The sequence below is a fragment of the Danio rerio genome, chromosome 4, assembly GCF_052040795.2.
Source record: "Danio rerio strain M-AB ecotype USA chromosome 4, GRCz13ab, whole genome shotgun sequence".
Classification (NCBI taxonomy): domain Eukaryota; kingdom Metazoa; phylum Chordata; class Actinopteri; order Cypriniformes; family Danionidae; genus Danio; species Danio rerio.
Genome location: NC_141024.2, coordinates 11,317,584 through 11,336,399, shown reverse-complemented (window position 1 = coordinate 11,336,399; position 18,816 = coordinate 11,317,584). Strand labels below are relative to the sequence as shown.

At 34.6% G+C, this 18,816-nt stretch overlaps 2 protein-coding genes and 1 long non-coding RNA gene across 32 annotated transcripts in view; 2 read left to right on the top strand and 1 right to left on the bottom strand.

The window, feature by feature from the left end:
* The window catches only part of LOC108179116 (stabilin-2), a 23,967-nt gene extending 17,790 nt beyond the window's left edge, over window positions 1–6,177 (top strand). For 21 of the 25 annotated variants that reach the window (XR_015482778.1, XR_015482768.1, XR_015482772.1 and 18 more), the window contains one exon: window positions 2,598–2,772. Coding sequence is in view for 14 of the 25 variants with exons in the window: in XM_087248044.1 (XP_087104170.1) it covers window positions 2,598–2,657 (60 nt within the window). In the remaining 11 variants the exon portion in view is untranslated. Of the gene's footprint in view, window positions 1–2,597; window positions 3,520–4,409; window positions 4,508–5,431 lie in introns of those variants that run through there. The other 4 variants (XR_015482767.1, XM_087248039.1, XM_087248042.1 and 1 more) reach the window with 4 other exon arrangements.
* Window positions 5,397–18,816, bottom strand: part of LOC108183374 (uncharacterized) — a 26,799-nt gene continuing 13,379 nt past the window's right edge. Inside the window, exon 5 of one of the 2 annotated variants that reach the window (XR_015482792.1) lies at window positions 5,397–6,177. This is a non-coding gene — a long non-coding RNA (uncharacterized LOC108183374). The remainder of the gene's footprint in view (window positions 6,178–18,816) is intronic. The other variant, XR_015482791.1, reaches the window with a different exon arrangement.
* Window positions 7,245–18,816, top strand: part of LOC147844639 (uncharacterized) — a 23,163-nt gene continuing 11,591 nt past the window's right edge. For 4 of the 5 annotated variants that reach the window (XR_015482779.1, XM_087248055.1, XM_087248056.1 and 1 more), the window contains exons 1-4: window positions 7,245–7,446; window positions 7,893–7,990; window positions 12,007–12,052; window positions 12,584–12,653. Coding sequence is in view for 3 of the 5 variants with exons in the window: in XM_087248055.1 (XP_087104181.1) it covers window positions 7,903–7,990; window positions 12,007–12,052; window positions 12,584–12,653 (204 nt within the window). In the remaining 2 variants the exon portion in view is untranslated. The remainder of the gene's footprint in view (window positions 7,447–7,892; window positions 7,991–12,006; window positions 12,053–12,583; window positions 12,654–18,816) is intronic. The other variant, XR_015482780.1, reaches the window with a different exon arrangement.

Here is an 18,816-nt window from a genome sequence, read left to right as displayed (position 1 = left end):
TTGTTTGAAAGAAGTCTCTTAAATTTCCCAGTACTGGGTTGCGGCAGGAAGGACATCCGCTGCGTAAAACATATGCTGGAATAGTTGGCGGTTTATTCTACTGTGACGACCCCAGATAAATAAGGGACTAAGCCGAAGGAAAATGAATGAATGAATGAAGTCTCTTATATTTACCAAGGCTGCATTTGTTTTATCAAAACTGTTGTAAAATCAGTTAAATTTTGTGGTCCCCCGAACCCAGTTTTTCCCATCAGAGCGTGCTGAGCTCTGTCACAGTAAAATAATGTCTAGGGTTTCAAAACTGCTATATTATTTGTAATTAATCTGTTTGTTGTTGTTTTTTTTTTGTATATATACAGGTTGTTTTAGCTATGAAAAGCTATGAACAGAGATTAATGATGATGAATATATGTACAGGTTGCCAGTAATAATCAGAAGTATGCATTTAAATCTGAACATAATTGCTAACGTATACTCTTATAATATATACTACTATATACTTATACTATATACCTCTAAATTCTGTTGTATTACAGGCATTATTAAATGTCCAACATACTATCATTTAAATAACTGCCCTGCTTAACCCTTTAACTGCCTGCTCTATTAAATGGTTCACCACAAAGAATGACTGTTTTAAATAACGAATAATAACTACACTGCATTGTTGGTTTACAGAAAAATCAAACATAATCCTGTTGCACTTCTACACTTGATTTTGGTTTTACTGTAAAAAAAATACAAACAAGAAAGCATGTTAAATGAAAATCTGAAATATTTGATTGATAATTCAAAAACTAAAGATGATTTAGTGTTCAGAAATGTTTTATTTTGATTATGTTTTAAATAAATTGGTCTTACACTTCATATTTTCAGATTTTTCATATTATGTGTAATAATTCTGGTACTTTTACCATAAACTGACATATCAACCATTTGGTAGAGGCTGATATTTCAGAAATAGTGAGATGTCTTGAAAAAGAAAATGCAATTAAAACGAGATACTTTAATACTCCTTTTGTAATATCTACACATGCAAAAGGACCATCTGTAGCTTTGTGTTGGATAAAATGCGGTAAAATTGGAGATCATACCCACATTTTTTGTGACTGTCCTAAGATTCAGGAATTTTGGAAAAATGTTTAAAAAGAAATAGATAAGATATTAGATACAAAAATATCCCCTCGATCCAGTTATGTGCTTACTGGGAGCACTGTCCAAAGAAAGTTTATTAAGGAAACAAGATTTGTACTAAGGATATTATTACTGGTTGCAAAAAAATGATAACAGTACATTGGATGGAAGAAAGTTCTTCAAATGTGGCTCAGTGGATTCAGAGGTATACACGGGTCTGTATAATGGAAAAAATGACTGCATGCATGTCTACAAATGAAGGCTGATATTTTTCTGAAGAGGTGGAAAAGTATTTAGAGGTTGCTTAATCTATCATCATTGTAATTTGATGTAACTACAATGCAACACAATGTAACTTGATGTACAAATGTATCCCCTGTGAAGTAATTATGATGGCAATACCTTTTATTTTTATTTTTTATTTGTATTTTTTATTTCTATTTTTTTATTATTATTTCTTTTTTTTCATGCATCCATTCGTGTGTAAGCGGTAAAATTGTTGGGGAAAGGATTGTTCTGAAAAATATATATATATATATATTAAAAATTCTTAAATAAAAAGTTTTAAAAAAAAGAAAAATAAGAAAATGCATTAAGTGTATTAACTAGCAACATCAGGAGTGAAGAAATAAAATTCCAAATAAAAATTTGTGTTGGGGCAGTTAAAGGGTTAACTTGTAAATTCTTTTGCATTAAAAGCATTATTGAATGTTCACCATACATCTTATAAGGTTGCAGACATATTTTTGTATTAACCTATACATAAAAAGAACCTTTATACAGCATTCTCTAATCTTTACACTTATTTTGAGTTTTTTTTTTTTATTTATGCTTACTTTTAAGAACTTTTATTGTCATTTTCAAGAGTTTTCATTAACTGACCTGTTTAAAGCACAAATTATATAAAAATATAATGTAAATAATGAAAAAACTAAAAGTGTTAAGGTTATTAAGGTTGTGGATTCTGTTCATCGTTTTTCAGAGTTGCAATTATTTGACACATGCTTAATTATCCAAAACACAATGCACCTACAATGTCTAATTATTTAGACTGCCCTGCTTAAAGCACTCATTAAGATAAAAAGAATGAATTATAATTTATTATAATTTATATATATATATATATATATGTTGTTGTTGTTGTTGTTGTTGTTGTTATTATTATTATGATTGTTGTTATTGATTTTTATCATAATTTTTTTCGTTTAGTTTTTTGTTTGTCTACTTGTGTTGGTGTTTATTGTGTTAAGTGAATCATAAGTGTGTCGTTCTTGTCATATGTAAAGCACCACCATGTCAGAATGAATTGCTCCAAGGGGATTAATACACATTTAAACTAAAATTACTTTTTATACATATATACATTTTGCAGTAAAGGGTCATTTTATTTAAATTTTCAGAAGTATAGGTGTCAATATCTAAAAAGGTGCATTAAAGTTGATGTGATTTGTCTTTTGTTAAAGGAAGAAGACAAGCATCAAGTGATTTTCAGTGGAGTCTTTGAGCTCCTGCAGGACAGCTGAAATCACCTCTGAAACCAAGCAGTCAGTGCAGCTCTCTTTCTGAACACAAGAGGAAAATGTGATAAAGGATTTAAGGAAACAAATAAAAATAAAGAAGTGTTAAGGTTGTGGATTATTTCCATCTGCTTTAGTTTTCTTTGTGTTGTAATTATTTGACACATGCATGCTTAATTATCCTGCACCTGGACATCATTTTCAGTCAGGTTGAATGATGAAAATCCACACCATCATGTTGGTCTTTGGGAAATGGTGAACTGGTTGCAGTTAATACAGTACACTCAGAATTAAGAAACAAATATAATAGATTTTGCACCTGAAATGTTGGAAGAAGGTAAACAGGTAAGAGTACTTGCTTTAAGAATTGTGTAAAGATTATATGACGATGTTTGACACATTTTATACCTAAAACTACATGATATATAAAGATGTGTACATCAGATATGTTTTCTATTATTGAATTTCGTCAATGCAAGATGAGTTGGATGATTTATCAAAAATGAATCCATGTTATTCTGGTCGAGATCTTGACAGAATCATATTTTAGTTTTTATTCTCGCTCTCCTCTGGCTGAACATGAACATGTTGATACACTTATTGACCACAAGAGGGAGCTCATATTTCTTATCTGCCTAATACACATTATTTATTAACATGCCAATATTTACATTTCATCAAGTATAAAAATGTCAACATGAAAGTCGTTTTGGAATATAGTCAATAATAGTTGAAATCTCTTGCGGTAGAAACTGCAGTTTTTCACCCACTCCACTAGGCGGCAGAAGCAATGCTCAGCTCGACTCAACACGAATCAGGTGGGAAGACGTAGAACTTCAGATGACAGCAGCACGCTCGTCATGACAACGTGAGTAATGAAAACAAACAAACACCACGTTTTGCGTTTACAAACACGGGTTCAATGAAAATGTGTTGCACTGAATATAATATGAAATACTGAATGTTGTCGACTGAATAGAGCTGTTTACAAAGGTAATAAACGGTGGCTTGATTGTGTGGGCGTTTCCGCTGTTTACAACAGCAAATATTTTATTATGAGTTTCCAGAACATGTTTAATAAAGGCGGATTGAAATGCGGCATTGACCACAAGCCTAAATACTGGAATAGTAGCGAAAGAAATGTGATAGATTAGCTGAAACATTTATAAAAGTATAATTGAGTATTTACATTACAATGTATCTGCTTTTCTTAGGAACCGGAGGAACGTCTTTGTCCTAATAAAAAGTATTGTAAATCAGCACAAACGTAAAGACTTTTACACATATTTTACTGCACTTTTTGATTGAAATGAACACTTTGTCAGTCATCAAAATGTAGTTTCGATAATGAGTGTTTACACGCTGTCAAACAATGTGATTGACTGCAAATCTGACCAATGAGTGTAGAAATGATCGCGCTTCCCTTCCCGGATTGGTTATTTTTTGGGGCAACCGTGGGAGGAAAATTAAAAAAGGGGGCGTGTCTATGATTTTAGACATCAATTTTTTTTTAATCAAAAATCTAAAAGTATTTAATTAAACATTGACTTAAAAACAAATTTGAATATAAGAAACTGGTAAAATCCTGATCAAATTCCTAACCCACACTTGTTTTGATTACTAATCCTATATATATATATATATATATATATATATATATATATATATATATATATATATATATATATATTATTTATGTGTGCTTCTTTGCTCTTTAATTTTTCAGTTAACCTAACAATTTTTGTGTGCTTTCTCTAGAGAATGAGGGATGTGTTTGGACCGTACAGTCAACAGAAGCAGAGCTCCGGGACGTTTGGACTACATTTACTGGCGTGATGGACGTCTGCTGCGGACAGGTAAGACCTCCCGCTCGTTTTTGTGTTATGTGCTATCGGTTACCATCACTTCCTTTCTGGAGAGGTCACCTCTCTAGAAAGGAAGTGATGGTAACCGAAACGGGGAGAGAAGGGACGGGGGTCTGGATTTTTATAGAGCTAATTTTTTTTTTAGTAAAAAGCAGCATAACCCCTGCTGTACATGGCCCCGTAGGTCAGGGGAGGAACGTTTCATCCTCCCCCTTCATTCACGCCGACACTCACACATATCGCAGTGATCTGGCTGGGATGGAACCAGCAACCTCTTAACCCTTGAGGCAATGCTCTACCGCTGAGCCACAGTCACATACCTAATGATGTGCTGGAACTTATATTTGCCCAATTCGCTTGTTGGTGGGCCAGAGAGCAAATGTGAGCAGAGCTGGGCTTTGAACCCAAGTCTTTCCAGCAGCCTTAACCATGAAGAACATGTGTTTAGCCAGTAGCGCCACAATGACACTCATGTGTGTTTCAGGAGTTTATGGCACTTTGTTGCACATAATGACACCAAATTAATATTTGCAATAGTGAGGATTGAACCCAGAGAGGTTTTCACTGAACCCATGATGCTATCCAGACCAGAACCAGTGTTTTACCACTCACACCACTGAGGTTTTCACACTGAAAGCTGCTTTCTGAGCTCATTTGTTTTATATTAAATGGCTACGGTGGAATAAAAGCAATGCTGGGATTTGAACTCAGGGATTCATGTTCACAGTTCAACACTTTTATCTGCTGAGCCACTGAATCTGTGCTGATTATAGACAATCACAAAACCATGACAAACAAAGCCAGACACTGAGCAAAACGTGAATCACTTGATCATTTCTCGCACATTATCTAATGTATGTTCATATATATGACAAGGCAGTTTTTTTAATGTTTCTTTGTTTTTTTTATTAATAGGAAAAGAACACAGAAGTGAAGACGGTGTGATCAAGACTGAACACAGGTCAGTTACAAGCTCTTATACAGTATATAGTGAGAGTGATTTTGAAAAACAGCTTCATTAGGCTTTATGATTATTTTCTTTGAACCAGTTCGATTGATTTGAAGCATTTACAGCGGTCAAATTCAATGAATCAATTCAATTGATTCAATTAAATTGATTCATTGATGTTTGGACTGTGTTCTTATTGGCAGTTACACCATTTCAACCTGTAGGTGTAGAGCAATTCAATTAATTTGAATTGTTCAAAGCAATTCATTTCTATTTAATGTATCATTTTAAAACCTTTATTTGAATACAGCCACATGATATTGTCCTCTGCAAAGTTTCTATCAACACATTTCTGACAGAGACTCCTCCCCTGCTTATCGTCCAATCTCTGTGTGCATAGTTAACAAGCATGCTGACATCATCCATAGCAATGGGCTGAACCCCGGCCTCAATCTTAGCTCAAGACATCTCTCCAGTAAACCTTTGAATCTGCAGCTTTGTGAATAAGTTGTAAAAGAAAACTCTTAGCTTAAAACTTTTTCCGATGTTGAGGAGAAGATAAGTTTTGTGAATACGGACCCTGATTCACAACCTGTTTTTAGGAACCTGTGTGTATTTGATAAGAGAAACATGTAAAATGTGGAGCTCTGTTGGTCCCCAGGACTGGAGTCTAAAACAGACATCAGTGTAGATCCATTCCAACAGAAGTCATCTAATAAGAAAAAAAACAGGAGGTTATTTAACAAATATTGCATCCATTTGAGTTCATTCAGTGAATAACACAAACACATTTCTCCTTAGTCTAAGAGAAAACGTTTAAATCTATAAATTCTGAGATATTTTCTTATTAAGTTTAGGTTTAAAGCAACTCATTTTTGTCTTTCTAATTCTTGTCTTCTTCTGAGGGGGGAAAATGAATTTTGTAAACCATAATTCATAATTGCCATAAACAAAAGACTGAAAATATAGATGTTTACAGGTTTTAAATATTTTCGTTTTATATTTAGTAAAAGAAAATATACAATCCAAAATATCATTAGTTCTAACTAGTGTTTGATGTTAATGCAGACACACTTACTGTCCAGCAGGCGGCGCTGAAACACAGATCTGATCTCATGAAATTTGTGTCTAAACCTAAAATCTGTGGCTACAATGCTCTTTATATCAGTAACATAGACATGACAACAAGAAATCATGGTTCAACTGTAATCAATGATTATAAATATCATTGCTAATAACTAAACAAAACATACATCGACTTAAAATGTACACATCACTATAAAAGCCGTCTGAGTTTTGATTGTTTACACATTGAGTGCGTCTATTTGAGTTAAACACAGCTTTTCTATTTTACCCCATCAAAGATTATTCAGCAAAACTGCTATAATACACTTAGATTTACACGTCTAGACCCGCCATAAATAACAGGATTGCTTTCAAATGCGTTTTATTCATTGATTTCTCAGCCCTCTTACCTGCGACTGAACACCACGAGCTCATGATCTGAACAACACTGATTCATGTCCACACGAGGGCGCTGACGACCACATCTTGACTTATTTGGCACTTGACATTGAGCTATTTAATAACCTACCTAATAGATGCATTATAATGTCTGGATGTCTACATTTTAAATTATGCATATCTGGAGTTTAAATGACTTATCAGACTTTAAATAAACTAGGCTTTAACGCTGTAACTCGTCCTGTTAGGGACTCTAGTGCAGTTCTCCATCCGCTCCACCAGGCGGCGCGCGCGACTTCCCGTTCAGTCTGACCCAGAGCTTCAGGATGTTGACAGTGTGACGTTTGTTTTGGTGCAGCAGCAGCACGAGTGTGCAGTTTTAAACACATAAACTGAAGATGACAGCTCAGCGACAGTGTTTTAATGTCACTAAACAACATTTAATGCAGTCCGACAACTAAAATAACCGACACACGCTGAGATAAAGGACAGAAATGCAGTGAAAAGCCACTCATCTGTAAGTAACTGTACAGTATTTCTCCTGCATTTCCTCATTAAGTCTTTATTCTTTGTACTTCAGTCGCAGTTAAGTTCATGTTTAGCACTTATTGAAGTGTCTTTAGTGATATGTTTAAGCAGAGCTCTCCTGTTTGTTGAACAGCTTTGTTTACATGCTGCTCTCTGTCACTGTCAGACATTTAGGAGCAAATGAATTGGTAGTTGCTGTTTAATATGTAAAGGCTCAGAGTTAAACAGCCTCTCATTATAAAGCAGAACAAGACATAATATGTGTCAACAAGTCAGTTTGTGAAGCTCTGATGTTCTGCTGTGTTTCTAGAGCTTGCACAGGCAATATTTAGGCTGTAAATGTGTATAATTCTGAATTATTAACTGTAATATCTGTCAGAGTGTGATGTTTAGATCTGCTGTTTGACAGTGTCTCTATTTCTGTGTTTCCTCTAGAGATTGAGGGATGTGTTTGGACCGTACAGTCAACAGAAGTAGAGCTCCGGGACGTTTGGACTACATTTACTGGCGTGATGGACGTCTGCTGCGGACAGGTAAGACCTCCTGCTCGTTTTTGTTATGTGCTATCGGTTACCATCACTTCCTTTCTGGAGAGGTCACCTCTCTAGAAAGGAAGTGATGGTAACCGAAACGGGGAGAGAAGGGACGGGGGTCTGGATTTTTATAGAGCTAATTTTTTTTTTAGTAAAAAGCAGCATAACCCCTGCTGTACATGGCCCCGTAGGTCAGGGGAGGAACGTTTCATCCTCCCCCTTCATTCACGCTGACACTCACACATATCGCAGTGATCTGGCTGGGATGGAACCAGCGACCTCTTAACCCTTGAGGCAATGCTCTACCGCTGAGCCACAGTCACATACCTAATGATGTGCTGGAACTTATATTTGACCTGTTCGCCTGTAGGTGAGGCAAAGAGCAAAAGTGAGCAGAGCCTGGATTCGAACCCAAATTTCTCTGACAGCGTTAAACATGTGCTCAGCCTGACGAATTTCTGATTGAAAGCTGAACGCTCTAACCACTGAGCCACAGAGCTTGTACATTGCATGACTTGTAATCTGAGTTTTGTTGGATCCCCTAAGAATTTTAATGGTGAAATTCAAGCAGCTGTGGGATTCAAACCCGGGTCTTCAAAATGCAAACCTAATGCGCTAACCGCTAAACCATGGAGCTTGTGCTGTCTCTGAGGGTGTAATGTGGGATTTGTTGGATCCCCCAATGATTTTAAGAGTGAAATTCAAGCAACAGTGGATTCAAACCCGGGTCTCCAAAATGGAAATCTAATGCTCTAACCACTGTACTATTGAGCTTGTGTCTTCCATAACGGTTGTAATTTGAGTTTTGTTGGATCCCCAAAAAAATATTGACAGTGAAATTCAAGCAAAACCTGCTGTCTGAGGGTTTTAATTTGAGGTTTGTCGTATCTTTATATAATTTTCCACAGTGAAATTCCAGCAGCCGTTGGATTCAAACCCGGGTCTTCAAAATGCAAATTGAATGCTCTAACCACTCAACCACAGAGCTGGTCCTCACTGTGAGAGTTGTAATTCCAGCCTTATTGGATCCCCAAAGAATGTTAAGAGTGAAATTAAAGCCTGCATCTTCAAAGGCTCTAACCACTGCAAGTTTAATGGAAGGTTTTATTTATAATTTAGTATCTGTTTGACTCTTTATGCGAAAGCGTGATTTGAACTCAAGACTCCTGGTTGAGTAGCTAACGCTCTAACCACTCAGCCAATGAATAGTCTACACACATTACACGTTTAATGAAATTTTTTCATGAATCCACTTAGAAAACTATGATTTAAAGATATGCAATGGTGAGATCGGAACTCTGGGCTCTTGCGTGGAATCCCAATGCTCTAACCACTGAGCCACAGAGTTTGGTTTATGGTGATGAAGCTGCTAAGAATCATTTGTTAAACAGGGCTCTGATGAGAGATTTCATGCATATGAGCAGGAGGAGGTGAGCACCAAGGAGTTAAGTGCCTTGTTCAAGATCACGTTACCTTGAAGGAATCAGAATCAGGAATAGAACCTAGTACCACCCAACATGAATAGTCCAAGTCCAACTCACTGACCACTAGGCCACAACAACCCAACCCTTTGGTTACTCTGTTACCACATGCTTTAGATAACTGAATGTTGCTGTTTAATAATTACTTAGAAATTGACAGATATTTCATCAAATAGAAGTTGGTTAAAACAAATGATCAAACCAGTTTTTATGAAGTTCATTAAATATAGGAAACTGGGTTATTTAAGTATTGACACAAAATTACAAACAATCATGATTCTTATGAAGAACTTTATTAATTATTCAAGCAATAAACAGCATCATTTGGACATTTAGATACTCTGTAGATGAACTGGAGTCCTGCAGATCTTGATTAGCTGCTGCAGGTGTTTTTAATCAGACTGAGGCTCATCAGGATCAGGAGCTACGTTAGACACACAAACATCATCTATCAACTGTTGTCCACATGAGGGAGCTGACACACATTAACAGCAGAAACAGAGTATTGAACTTGACTAAACTGAGGCAAATGTTATTCCAATCCAGGGTGCCCACATGTCCTGGAAAACCTGGAACATGTATAAACATGAATGAAGTCTCCAGTCCTGGGTTCTGTTCTTCGTACCTCGCTTAAATGATCTAAGATGATTTGGCAGATCCTGGATCTGTTTATCTTGATAACTGATCTCTCGCTAATTTGGTTTTTCAAACAAGTTGGCGAATCAGATTAGAATGTCATGATAAACTGATTTGAGATCGCTGCGTGTGTTGGGAAGGACTGATCTATCAATCCTCGAAATCATGATCAGCAACGCAGCGATTGGCTAATGGCACAGCAGCGTAATGACATCATCTGATTAATATTTAATTATCCATGTCAGCTAAATTACATAAAATGAGCAGCAAACCGTTTGTTAAATATGAAAATTATTTTACACCTTGTTGTGGGCTGCATGCTTGGCCCTTTCATGTGTCAAGAGTTTTAGTTTTACAGTTCGAGCTGATTTTCCTTATTATAGTAGCCATAGTAGTATTATTGTAGCCTTTTTTAATGGGTGTAAAGAATAACTGGATGTTTACAAAAACATTTTGATATTGGTAAAGGTGTCTGCAACTTTTGTGAAGCATCAAATCACCGGCATATTAACTGTCAAAACATGTTTATGACTGCATAAATGTATTATTGCGTTTAAAAAAGTTACACATTGTACATGTATCATACACTAATTGTACTAAAGCGATCTAAGTTCATATCAAAGTTTTCTCTTTGCACCAGCAGGTGGCAGTCATATATATATAGTATATAGTTAAAAAAATATTACAATTTTCCCAAATGTATATAACTACTACTGTAAGAAAATATCAGAATTCGGTACACACTTTCTGAATTATCTTTGCATGAATTAAGCCGATCTATTCCTGTTTATAGGACTTAAACCTGCTTCCGACCAGGTTTGAGCTAGCAGAACTGTTGCTATGATAATAAGTCTCAGATCAGTTTTGAAGAACGAAACGATCCTGGATCATATCAAATCGTCAATAACCAAATCCAGCTAACTGAGTAATCCACGTACGAAGAACGGACCCCTGGAAAACACATGGAACATTAGAGAAAACATAAATTGTCCTGGAAAACAAGTTTCATTGGCAGAGAAAAGCATGAGTTTTAAATGTTTATGTTCTTTAAAGAGCAGTTTAAAGTTGGTCTAGCATTTTTTTACCATGTTAACCATGTTCTGTTTTGGCTATCGTTTTTGTGTTTTGTGCTATCGGTTATTATCACTTTCTTTCTGGAGAGGTCAGCTCTCTAGAAATGAAGTGATGGTAACCGAAACGGGAGGAGAAGGGACAGGGGTCCAGATTTTTATAGAGCTAATTTATTTTTTTGTAAAAAGCAGCATAACCCCTGCTGTACATGGCCCCCGTAGGTCAGGGAACCAGCAACCTCTTAACCCATGAGACAATGCTCTACCGCTGAGCGGTATAGGTGGCACAGAGTAAGCGTGAGCAGAGCATGGCTTTGAAGCCAAGTCTTTCTAACAGCCTTGCCCATGGAGAACATGTGTTCAGCCAGTAGCACCACTATGGCACTCATGTGTGTTTCAGGAGTTTATGGCACTTTGTTGCACACAATGACACCAAATTAATATTTGCAATAGTGAGGATTGAACCCAGAGAGGTTTTTACTGAACCCATGATGCTATCCAGACCAGAACCAGTGTTTTACCACTCACACCACTGAGGTTTTCACACTGAAAGCTGCTCTCTGAGCTCATTTGTTTTATATTAAATGGCTACGGTGGAATAAAAGCAATGATGGGATTTGAACTCAGGGATTCATGTTCACAGTTCAACACTTTTATCTGCTGAGCCACTGAATCTGTGCTGATTATAGACAATCACATAACCATGACAAACAAAGCCAGACACTGAGCAAAACGTGAATCACTTGATCATTTCTCGCACATTATCTAATGTATGTTCATATGTATGACAAGGCAGTTTTTTATGTTTCTTTGTTTTTTTTATTAATAGGAAAAGAACACAGAAGTGAAGACGGTGTGATCAAGACTGAACACAGGTCAGTTACAAGCTCTTATACAGTATATAGTGAGAGTGATTTTGAAAAACAGCTTCATTAGGCTTTATGATTATTTTCTTTGAACCAATTTGATTCATTTGAAGCATTTACAGCGGTCAAATTCAATGAATCATTGATGTTTGGACTGTGTTCTTATTTGCAGTTACATCATTTTAACCTGTAGGTGTAGAGCATTTCAATTCAGTTCATTTGAATAGTTCAAAGCAATTCTATTCAATGAATCATTTAAATTGATTCAGCTAAATTGATTCATTCAACATGTCTGGACTGAGTTCTTATTTGCATTTACACCATTTTTAGCCTGTAAGTAAATCCAATTAATTACATTCTATTTAATTCAACTGAGGTGTTTAGAGCACTGCAGTTCAATTCAAAGCCTCGTATGAAGTGATTCACATAAAAGATGAAGCTGTCATATAGCAACTTACAACATAAACAATTCAGAAGCCAAATAAGCCACCATTATAAGAATTATTTAAAATCTGTACATGTTGTTGTACCTTCCAACAGACAAAGGCAGTATCCCCGAGTTAGAGGAGATCATGATCACACACTTGAAGCTGAGGATCACCATCCAATGGTAAGCACATCTTGTTTTTTGCAGATGATGTTTAAACAAATGAACTTCAGTTTAGTCAAGTTCAACCACACAAGAAAGAAGAAAGGGCAGTGAGGACATGAACAAACACATTGCTTTGACTGCAGATAAAATACTCTCCTCATGATTCAGTTCACCTGCAAATTTATATTTATGGATCCCTGTTGGGCTCTACACATTCAGTCTCTTATTTAAAACATCTGGGCCGTATTCACAAAACACCTCAAAGCTAAAACTAGCTGCTAACGCTCCAATTTACAAGGAAAATATTTTAGTGTGAGTTCTGATTGTAGGTATCCTAAACATTTGCTTTAAGAGTATTTCACAAAGGGTTTTAGCATTAAAACTAGATCAAAAATTAACTGGGTAATACAAAGAAATGAAATCTTACCCTCATGGCGAGAAGCCATTATATCAGTTATCCCGAAGGAGGGTAAAGATAGAATGGACTGTGGTAATTATCGGCCAATTAGTGTGTTAAATGTTGACTATAAACTTTTCACTTCTATTTTAGCACGAAGACTAGAAAAAGTTCTTCCAGAAATTATTAATTTGGATCAGACAGGCTTTATTTGTCAAAGGCAAGCAACAGATAACATCAGAAGAACTCTACACATTCTTAACTTTATTTCAAACAACAAAGTAGAAGCTGCCATGTTAAGTTTAGATGCTGAGAAAGCCTTTGACTCAGTGAGATGGAGTTTTCTATATAAGGTACTAGCAAAATTTGGATTTCACAATAACTTTATTGAAATAATTATAACATTATATGATAGGCCTTAGGCAAGGATTAAAATTAACGGGGAATTATCTGGTTCTTTTAATTTAGAACGGGGTACGAGACGGGGGTGCCCCATTTCACCCCTTCTCTTTGCCTTATTTATTGAAACTTTAAGCCAATGGATTAGGCAAAATCGGGCAATTAAAGGTATAGATATGGGATCTGGGGAGCATAAACTAGCCCACTTTGCTGATGATATATTGATATATATGTGTGAACCCTCTAAGTCACTCCCAGTATTATTTAACTTTCTTGAAAGATATGAGGCCATATCTGGTTACAAACTTAATGTTACAAAAACTCAAGTAATAACATTTAACTATAAACCACCAAGACAACTTAAAGAGAAATATAACTTAAAATGGGATACTGAATCAATTCAATATCTGGGAGTGAATTTACCTGCAGATCAGTCAAAGACATATAGTTTAAATTATGGTCCCCTGAACAAAAAATTAAAATCTGATTTATTACGCTGGAGTCTTATTCCCCTCTACAGTCTAAGCTCAAAAGTAGATTCAGTGCGAATGATCATTTTACCAAAATTATTGTATCTATTTCAAACTCTTCCAGTAGAAATAGCAAATCAACAATTTAGCGAATGGAATAAATTAATATCTAGATTTTTATGGCAGGGGAAAAAACCCAGAGTAAGATTTAAAAGTAGTCCCACCTTTTCAGCAAAATGGATTGAAATAGAAAAAGGGATAATGGAAGAATCCCCACTATCGGCCCTAATTGCAGATTGTAAACTAAGAATTAAAATCAATAAAGAAGCAAACCCATGGATTAATCTACTATTTAAAATCTGGCAGCAAACAAAAAAATATGTGGTTTGTAAGATGCATCAAGAATATTAAGATGGTGTGCCTACGATACTGTCTTCATCCCCAACCAAATAGATGACAGATTTCGAATATGGACCAAGTTAGGAATTTCTAACTACTACACCTTTTTTGACAAGGGTACATTTCAAACCTTTGAATCTTTAAAGGAAAAATATGGGTTTAACCAAAGTGACTTTTATAGATACCTTCAAATAAGACATTATATTAAATGTAATGTTAAACCAGAAACATTAAAAGTTGCAGAGACAGGAATAATAAAAGTGTTTTTATCAGTGAGCAAGGCCCAATCATGTACTAAGATCATTTCGAAATTATATAAGGGATTTCGCGAATCAGTATCAGAAAATACATTATATGTCAGAGATAAATGTAAAATGGAGGGAAATCTGAATATCTCAGATGAAATTGGGGTAATATTTGTTCAACCCAATGGAAATGTACCAGCTCTGCCATGTGGAGAGAATTCTGTTGGAAGAATGTCTTAAGGTTTTTTATCATACCATCACAGAAAATACATAGAGGAAAGGGTACTAGCTGCTGGAGAATGTGTGGGGAAAAAATAGCTAATCATTATCATGTTTTTGGGATTGTCAGAAATTAACCCCATATTGGAAAGAGATTAAAATACATCTAGATTCCATTTTTGAAGTAGAGATTGCCTTTACCTGTGAATCTTTATATTTAGGTAATATAAATTTGGATGGATGGATTAATAAAGACAAGAAATTGCTATTTATTCTTTTGGCAGCTAGTAAAAAAGTAATCACAAAAAAATGGTTAAAATTAGAGTCACCTACAGTTGAAGAATGGATTGGTACAGTGCACACTATATATGTCATGGAAAAACTATCGTTTTCATTAAGAACACAAACAGAATACTTTTTTTCTAATTTAGAGTAAATGGACTGAGTATATTTCACCAATATGCCCGAATTTTTCTTGAATTGTAACCTAAATGTAACATTGTATAAATAAGTATGTTTTCTTCTTTAAAGGAAAACTTTTAAAGGACTTGTAGCTCCCCATGTGTTACTGTTCATAGTTGTTCTTCTAGTTAAAGAGAAGAAAATACAAAGCATATACAAGATCTGTAAGTCTCTTTCTGTATGAGAGAATATGTAAGATATATATGTATTTTCTTCTGAAAACTCAAAATAAAAAATGAAAAAAAAAAAAAACTTGATCAAAAATCAGTGAAATGTAAAGAGTAGTGAAGTCACTCAGAACAAATGACAGACTATCCTAAAATGGCTGTTTACAGCCGTCTGGCTTGGAAAGAAAACATTTTAGACAGAAACATTTCACCACAATTAGCTTTGAACAAGTTGTCGCCTTTAACCAAGAGGTATTCACATAAGAAAATAAATATGTTTTCAAATATAAATACTTTCATTTACTTCAACTTCTAATTTAATTAAACAATTTATTTATTACACATTTAAAAAAAAAAAACCTGACAAAAAAAAATAAATAAAAAAAAAAAAAAAAAATATATATATATATATATATATATATATATATATATATTTTTTTTTTTTTTTTTTCAAAAATAAAAACAAATACTATAAATACAAATGTGGCCTTTTTATATATTGTTCAGAGCATTTGTACAAAAAAACAAAAACAAAGTAATTTAAAATTAATATTTGCCTAATTATTTTCTAAGAAAATACAGTAAATTAAAACATTAGAAGTCTTTATGTAATGACTGTCAAATTAAGAGTAAGGAATTCAATTCTTTACTTAAGCCCTGGTCAGATTACACAATTTAGGCACGATTTTTTTAAAGTACGGGAGTCCCAGAGATTCATAAACGACAAATAGACGTCGAGACACAAGATTCAATCTTTTCTTCTCGTGTAATGTGGCATAGTTCACGACAACTGATCCCATGCCTGCGACACCTCATGACACCGTCGCAGAAAGTCTAGCATGTTTAATCTTTTCTCGTTCTTTACTACGAGTTCCAACACGTGGGTCACACGGCCCAATAGGAGCACATAATTTATAAGTTATTTTAGTGGGTGCTGCTGTTAATGACCTGGTCAGGTAATAAACAAACAGACTGCATATTTACAGATGGGTTGGTCACGGGTGGATATGACCAGTCTATGACTATGCAAACTTTAACTACTTTCTTTAAAGTATTAAAGTGTTTTAAGCAATTTTATCTGACAGACTGGCACTAATATGCCGACATCTCCATTCTGAGTTCACTCTTCCAGTGGCACCAGCAGGATTTTAATCAAAGTTATCCACATATCCAGCACCACCCCGCCCCATCATCATCCCTTATTTTTATTTCAATCTCAAAAAAAACAATGATGCTGTCAAAGGCTACATTTATTTGATCTCACGAGTGAGACTGAGAAAATGAAAGCACATCATTGTATTTTAATAATTTAAATTATTAATTACAATAATTAATAAATATAATAATACAATATAAAATTAATAATTTGGCTACTTTTAATATATATTTTTGTTGGTCAGTTATCTACAAAATAAACAAGATTAACCTCTGAGGCGAAGTGCTTCAAAACCAGTCCGCTATAGCCTATGCTTCAGCTCCTGTTTTGTTAAAAAAAATAATAATCTAACGTAAATCAAATTAAGTGAAATATTTACTTTCAGAGAAGCCTATATTAAACTGCTTGTCACTGTTAGTGACAAAACCATTCTGTGCGTCGGTATATAACAATTTAATACATTTAATCAAGTAAGTATATATATATATATGTATTTTTTTTTTTCACATCTCCCACCATGCAAGTACATACAAACTTTAAACACACAAACACACACCTTTATTTATTCTTATTGTTTCTTGCTTTGTCAATATATCGTAGTGTATACTGTTTAATAATCATTTTACATTATTTAAAAAAATAAATAAATAAAAATGTAAAAATTTAATAAATAAGCAGCTTGTGCCCTCTGCTCTCGGCAGATGACACTGCTCTCATCTTTCCAACAGAGTTTGTTGTAATAAAAGCATGCCCTGCTTATTCATATGTGTCATTAATTATAACAGTTTAATATAGGCTTCTCTAAAACTGTGAATATTTAACTTTAATTTTATTAAGGCTAGATTATTATTTCATTTACCAAACCAACACAATTCCATGGCAACTCGTGTTTTGGCGCTGAACGGCTGAAGCATATAGTGGGCTTGTTTCACTTCACTTCGTAGGTTATTCTTTTTTCTTATTTATCTAGTAATTAACTGACCAGCGAAAAATACATAACAATTAAAATACAAATTATAGCTAACGAAATTCGTTTCAAAAAGATATTTTTTCCAAGAAACATATATGAATTATATTTTTGTCTGTGCCCGTCCAACTGTGCGGTGATGATTTCGCTCCGTGGAAAATAAGGATTTCATTAACTCTTCACTGCTTCACAGCTGCAGATGTTCTTCAATAGCGATTTTAACACTTTAATATAGGAAGTCCTCGGCTATGCAGAGACCATTATTAATCAGAAATCTAGTGTACATAGTTTTACGTTTGGAAGTGCAGTCTTGAATTTTTAAACAGTCGGCAAGCTACTGAAAAACAGATGTAAAACATTGATGAAATGTAGTTTTCAGTCACGCTCATGTAAGTCATATTCAACTCGTTTAGTTTTGCCTTCATTCATTTTTTATTTCTGTTGTCAACACAGAATTTATTTACAACACATTTTTAAACACAATAGTTTAACTAACTCGTTTCTAATATCTACTTTATCTTCCACAAGGTGACAGCCAGTGAATAATATTTTACAAGTTATTTTGCAAGACAGATGTATTCAGACAAAGTCCCTTTAAGTATTTTATAGTCTTTTATGCAGATTAAAGTGTAATTTAGACTTAATCATTTAACTACGAAAATTAAAATAATTAGTCAAATTATTTTTTAACTGATTTGTTGTTTAAATCAAAAATATACAGTAAATATTTCTTAAGGAGGCTAATAATACTGACCTTATTTTTATAAAAATTAAAAAATTTTATTCACGAAATAAACAATAAAAATAGGACTTATTATGACTCCAGAAAAATTATTTTTTAGGAAACACTGTAAACATTTTCAGAAACATTATTGTAAATGAATGGGAGGGCAAAATAAATTGACTTCAACTGTAGGCCTGTTAAAGTTTACAGGTGCAACAATGTGCCTTGATGTACTTAAATGTTATGCAGAGTTCAGACTGCATGATTTTCCAACTAGTCGTGTCACAGATGTTTTCACACTGCTTGACTATCTGGGCTAGCGTTTCGTCGCTGCTTTGTTTACACTGCAAGATGCATCGGTGACGGGGACATTCACATTGCATGACTTTACTATAGGGAGAATCGCCGACAACTTCGTCCAAACTACGCCTCACAGCCAAAAACACGTATTATAGCTTATCTTTTGTTATTAACTACATAATAAGAAAGAAGCCTTTAATGGGGTTGAACATGTACAAGTTTGCTCACCTGGGTTTAAAGGGAATTAGCCATTTCTCCTCAACGTTGATAATAAAC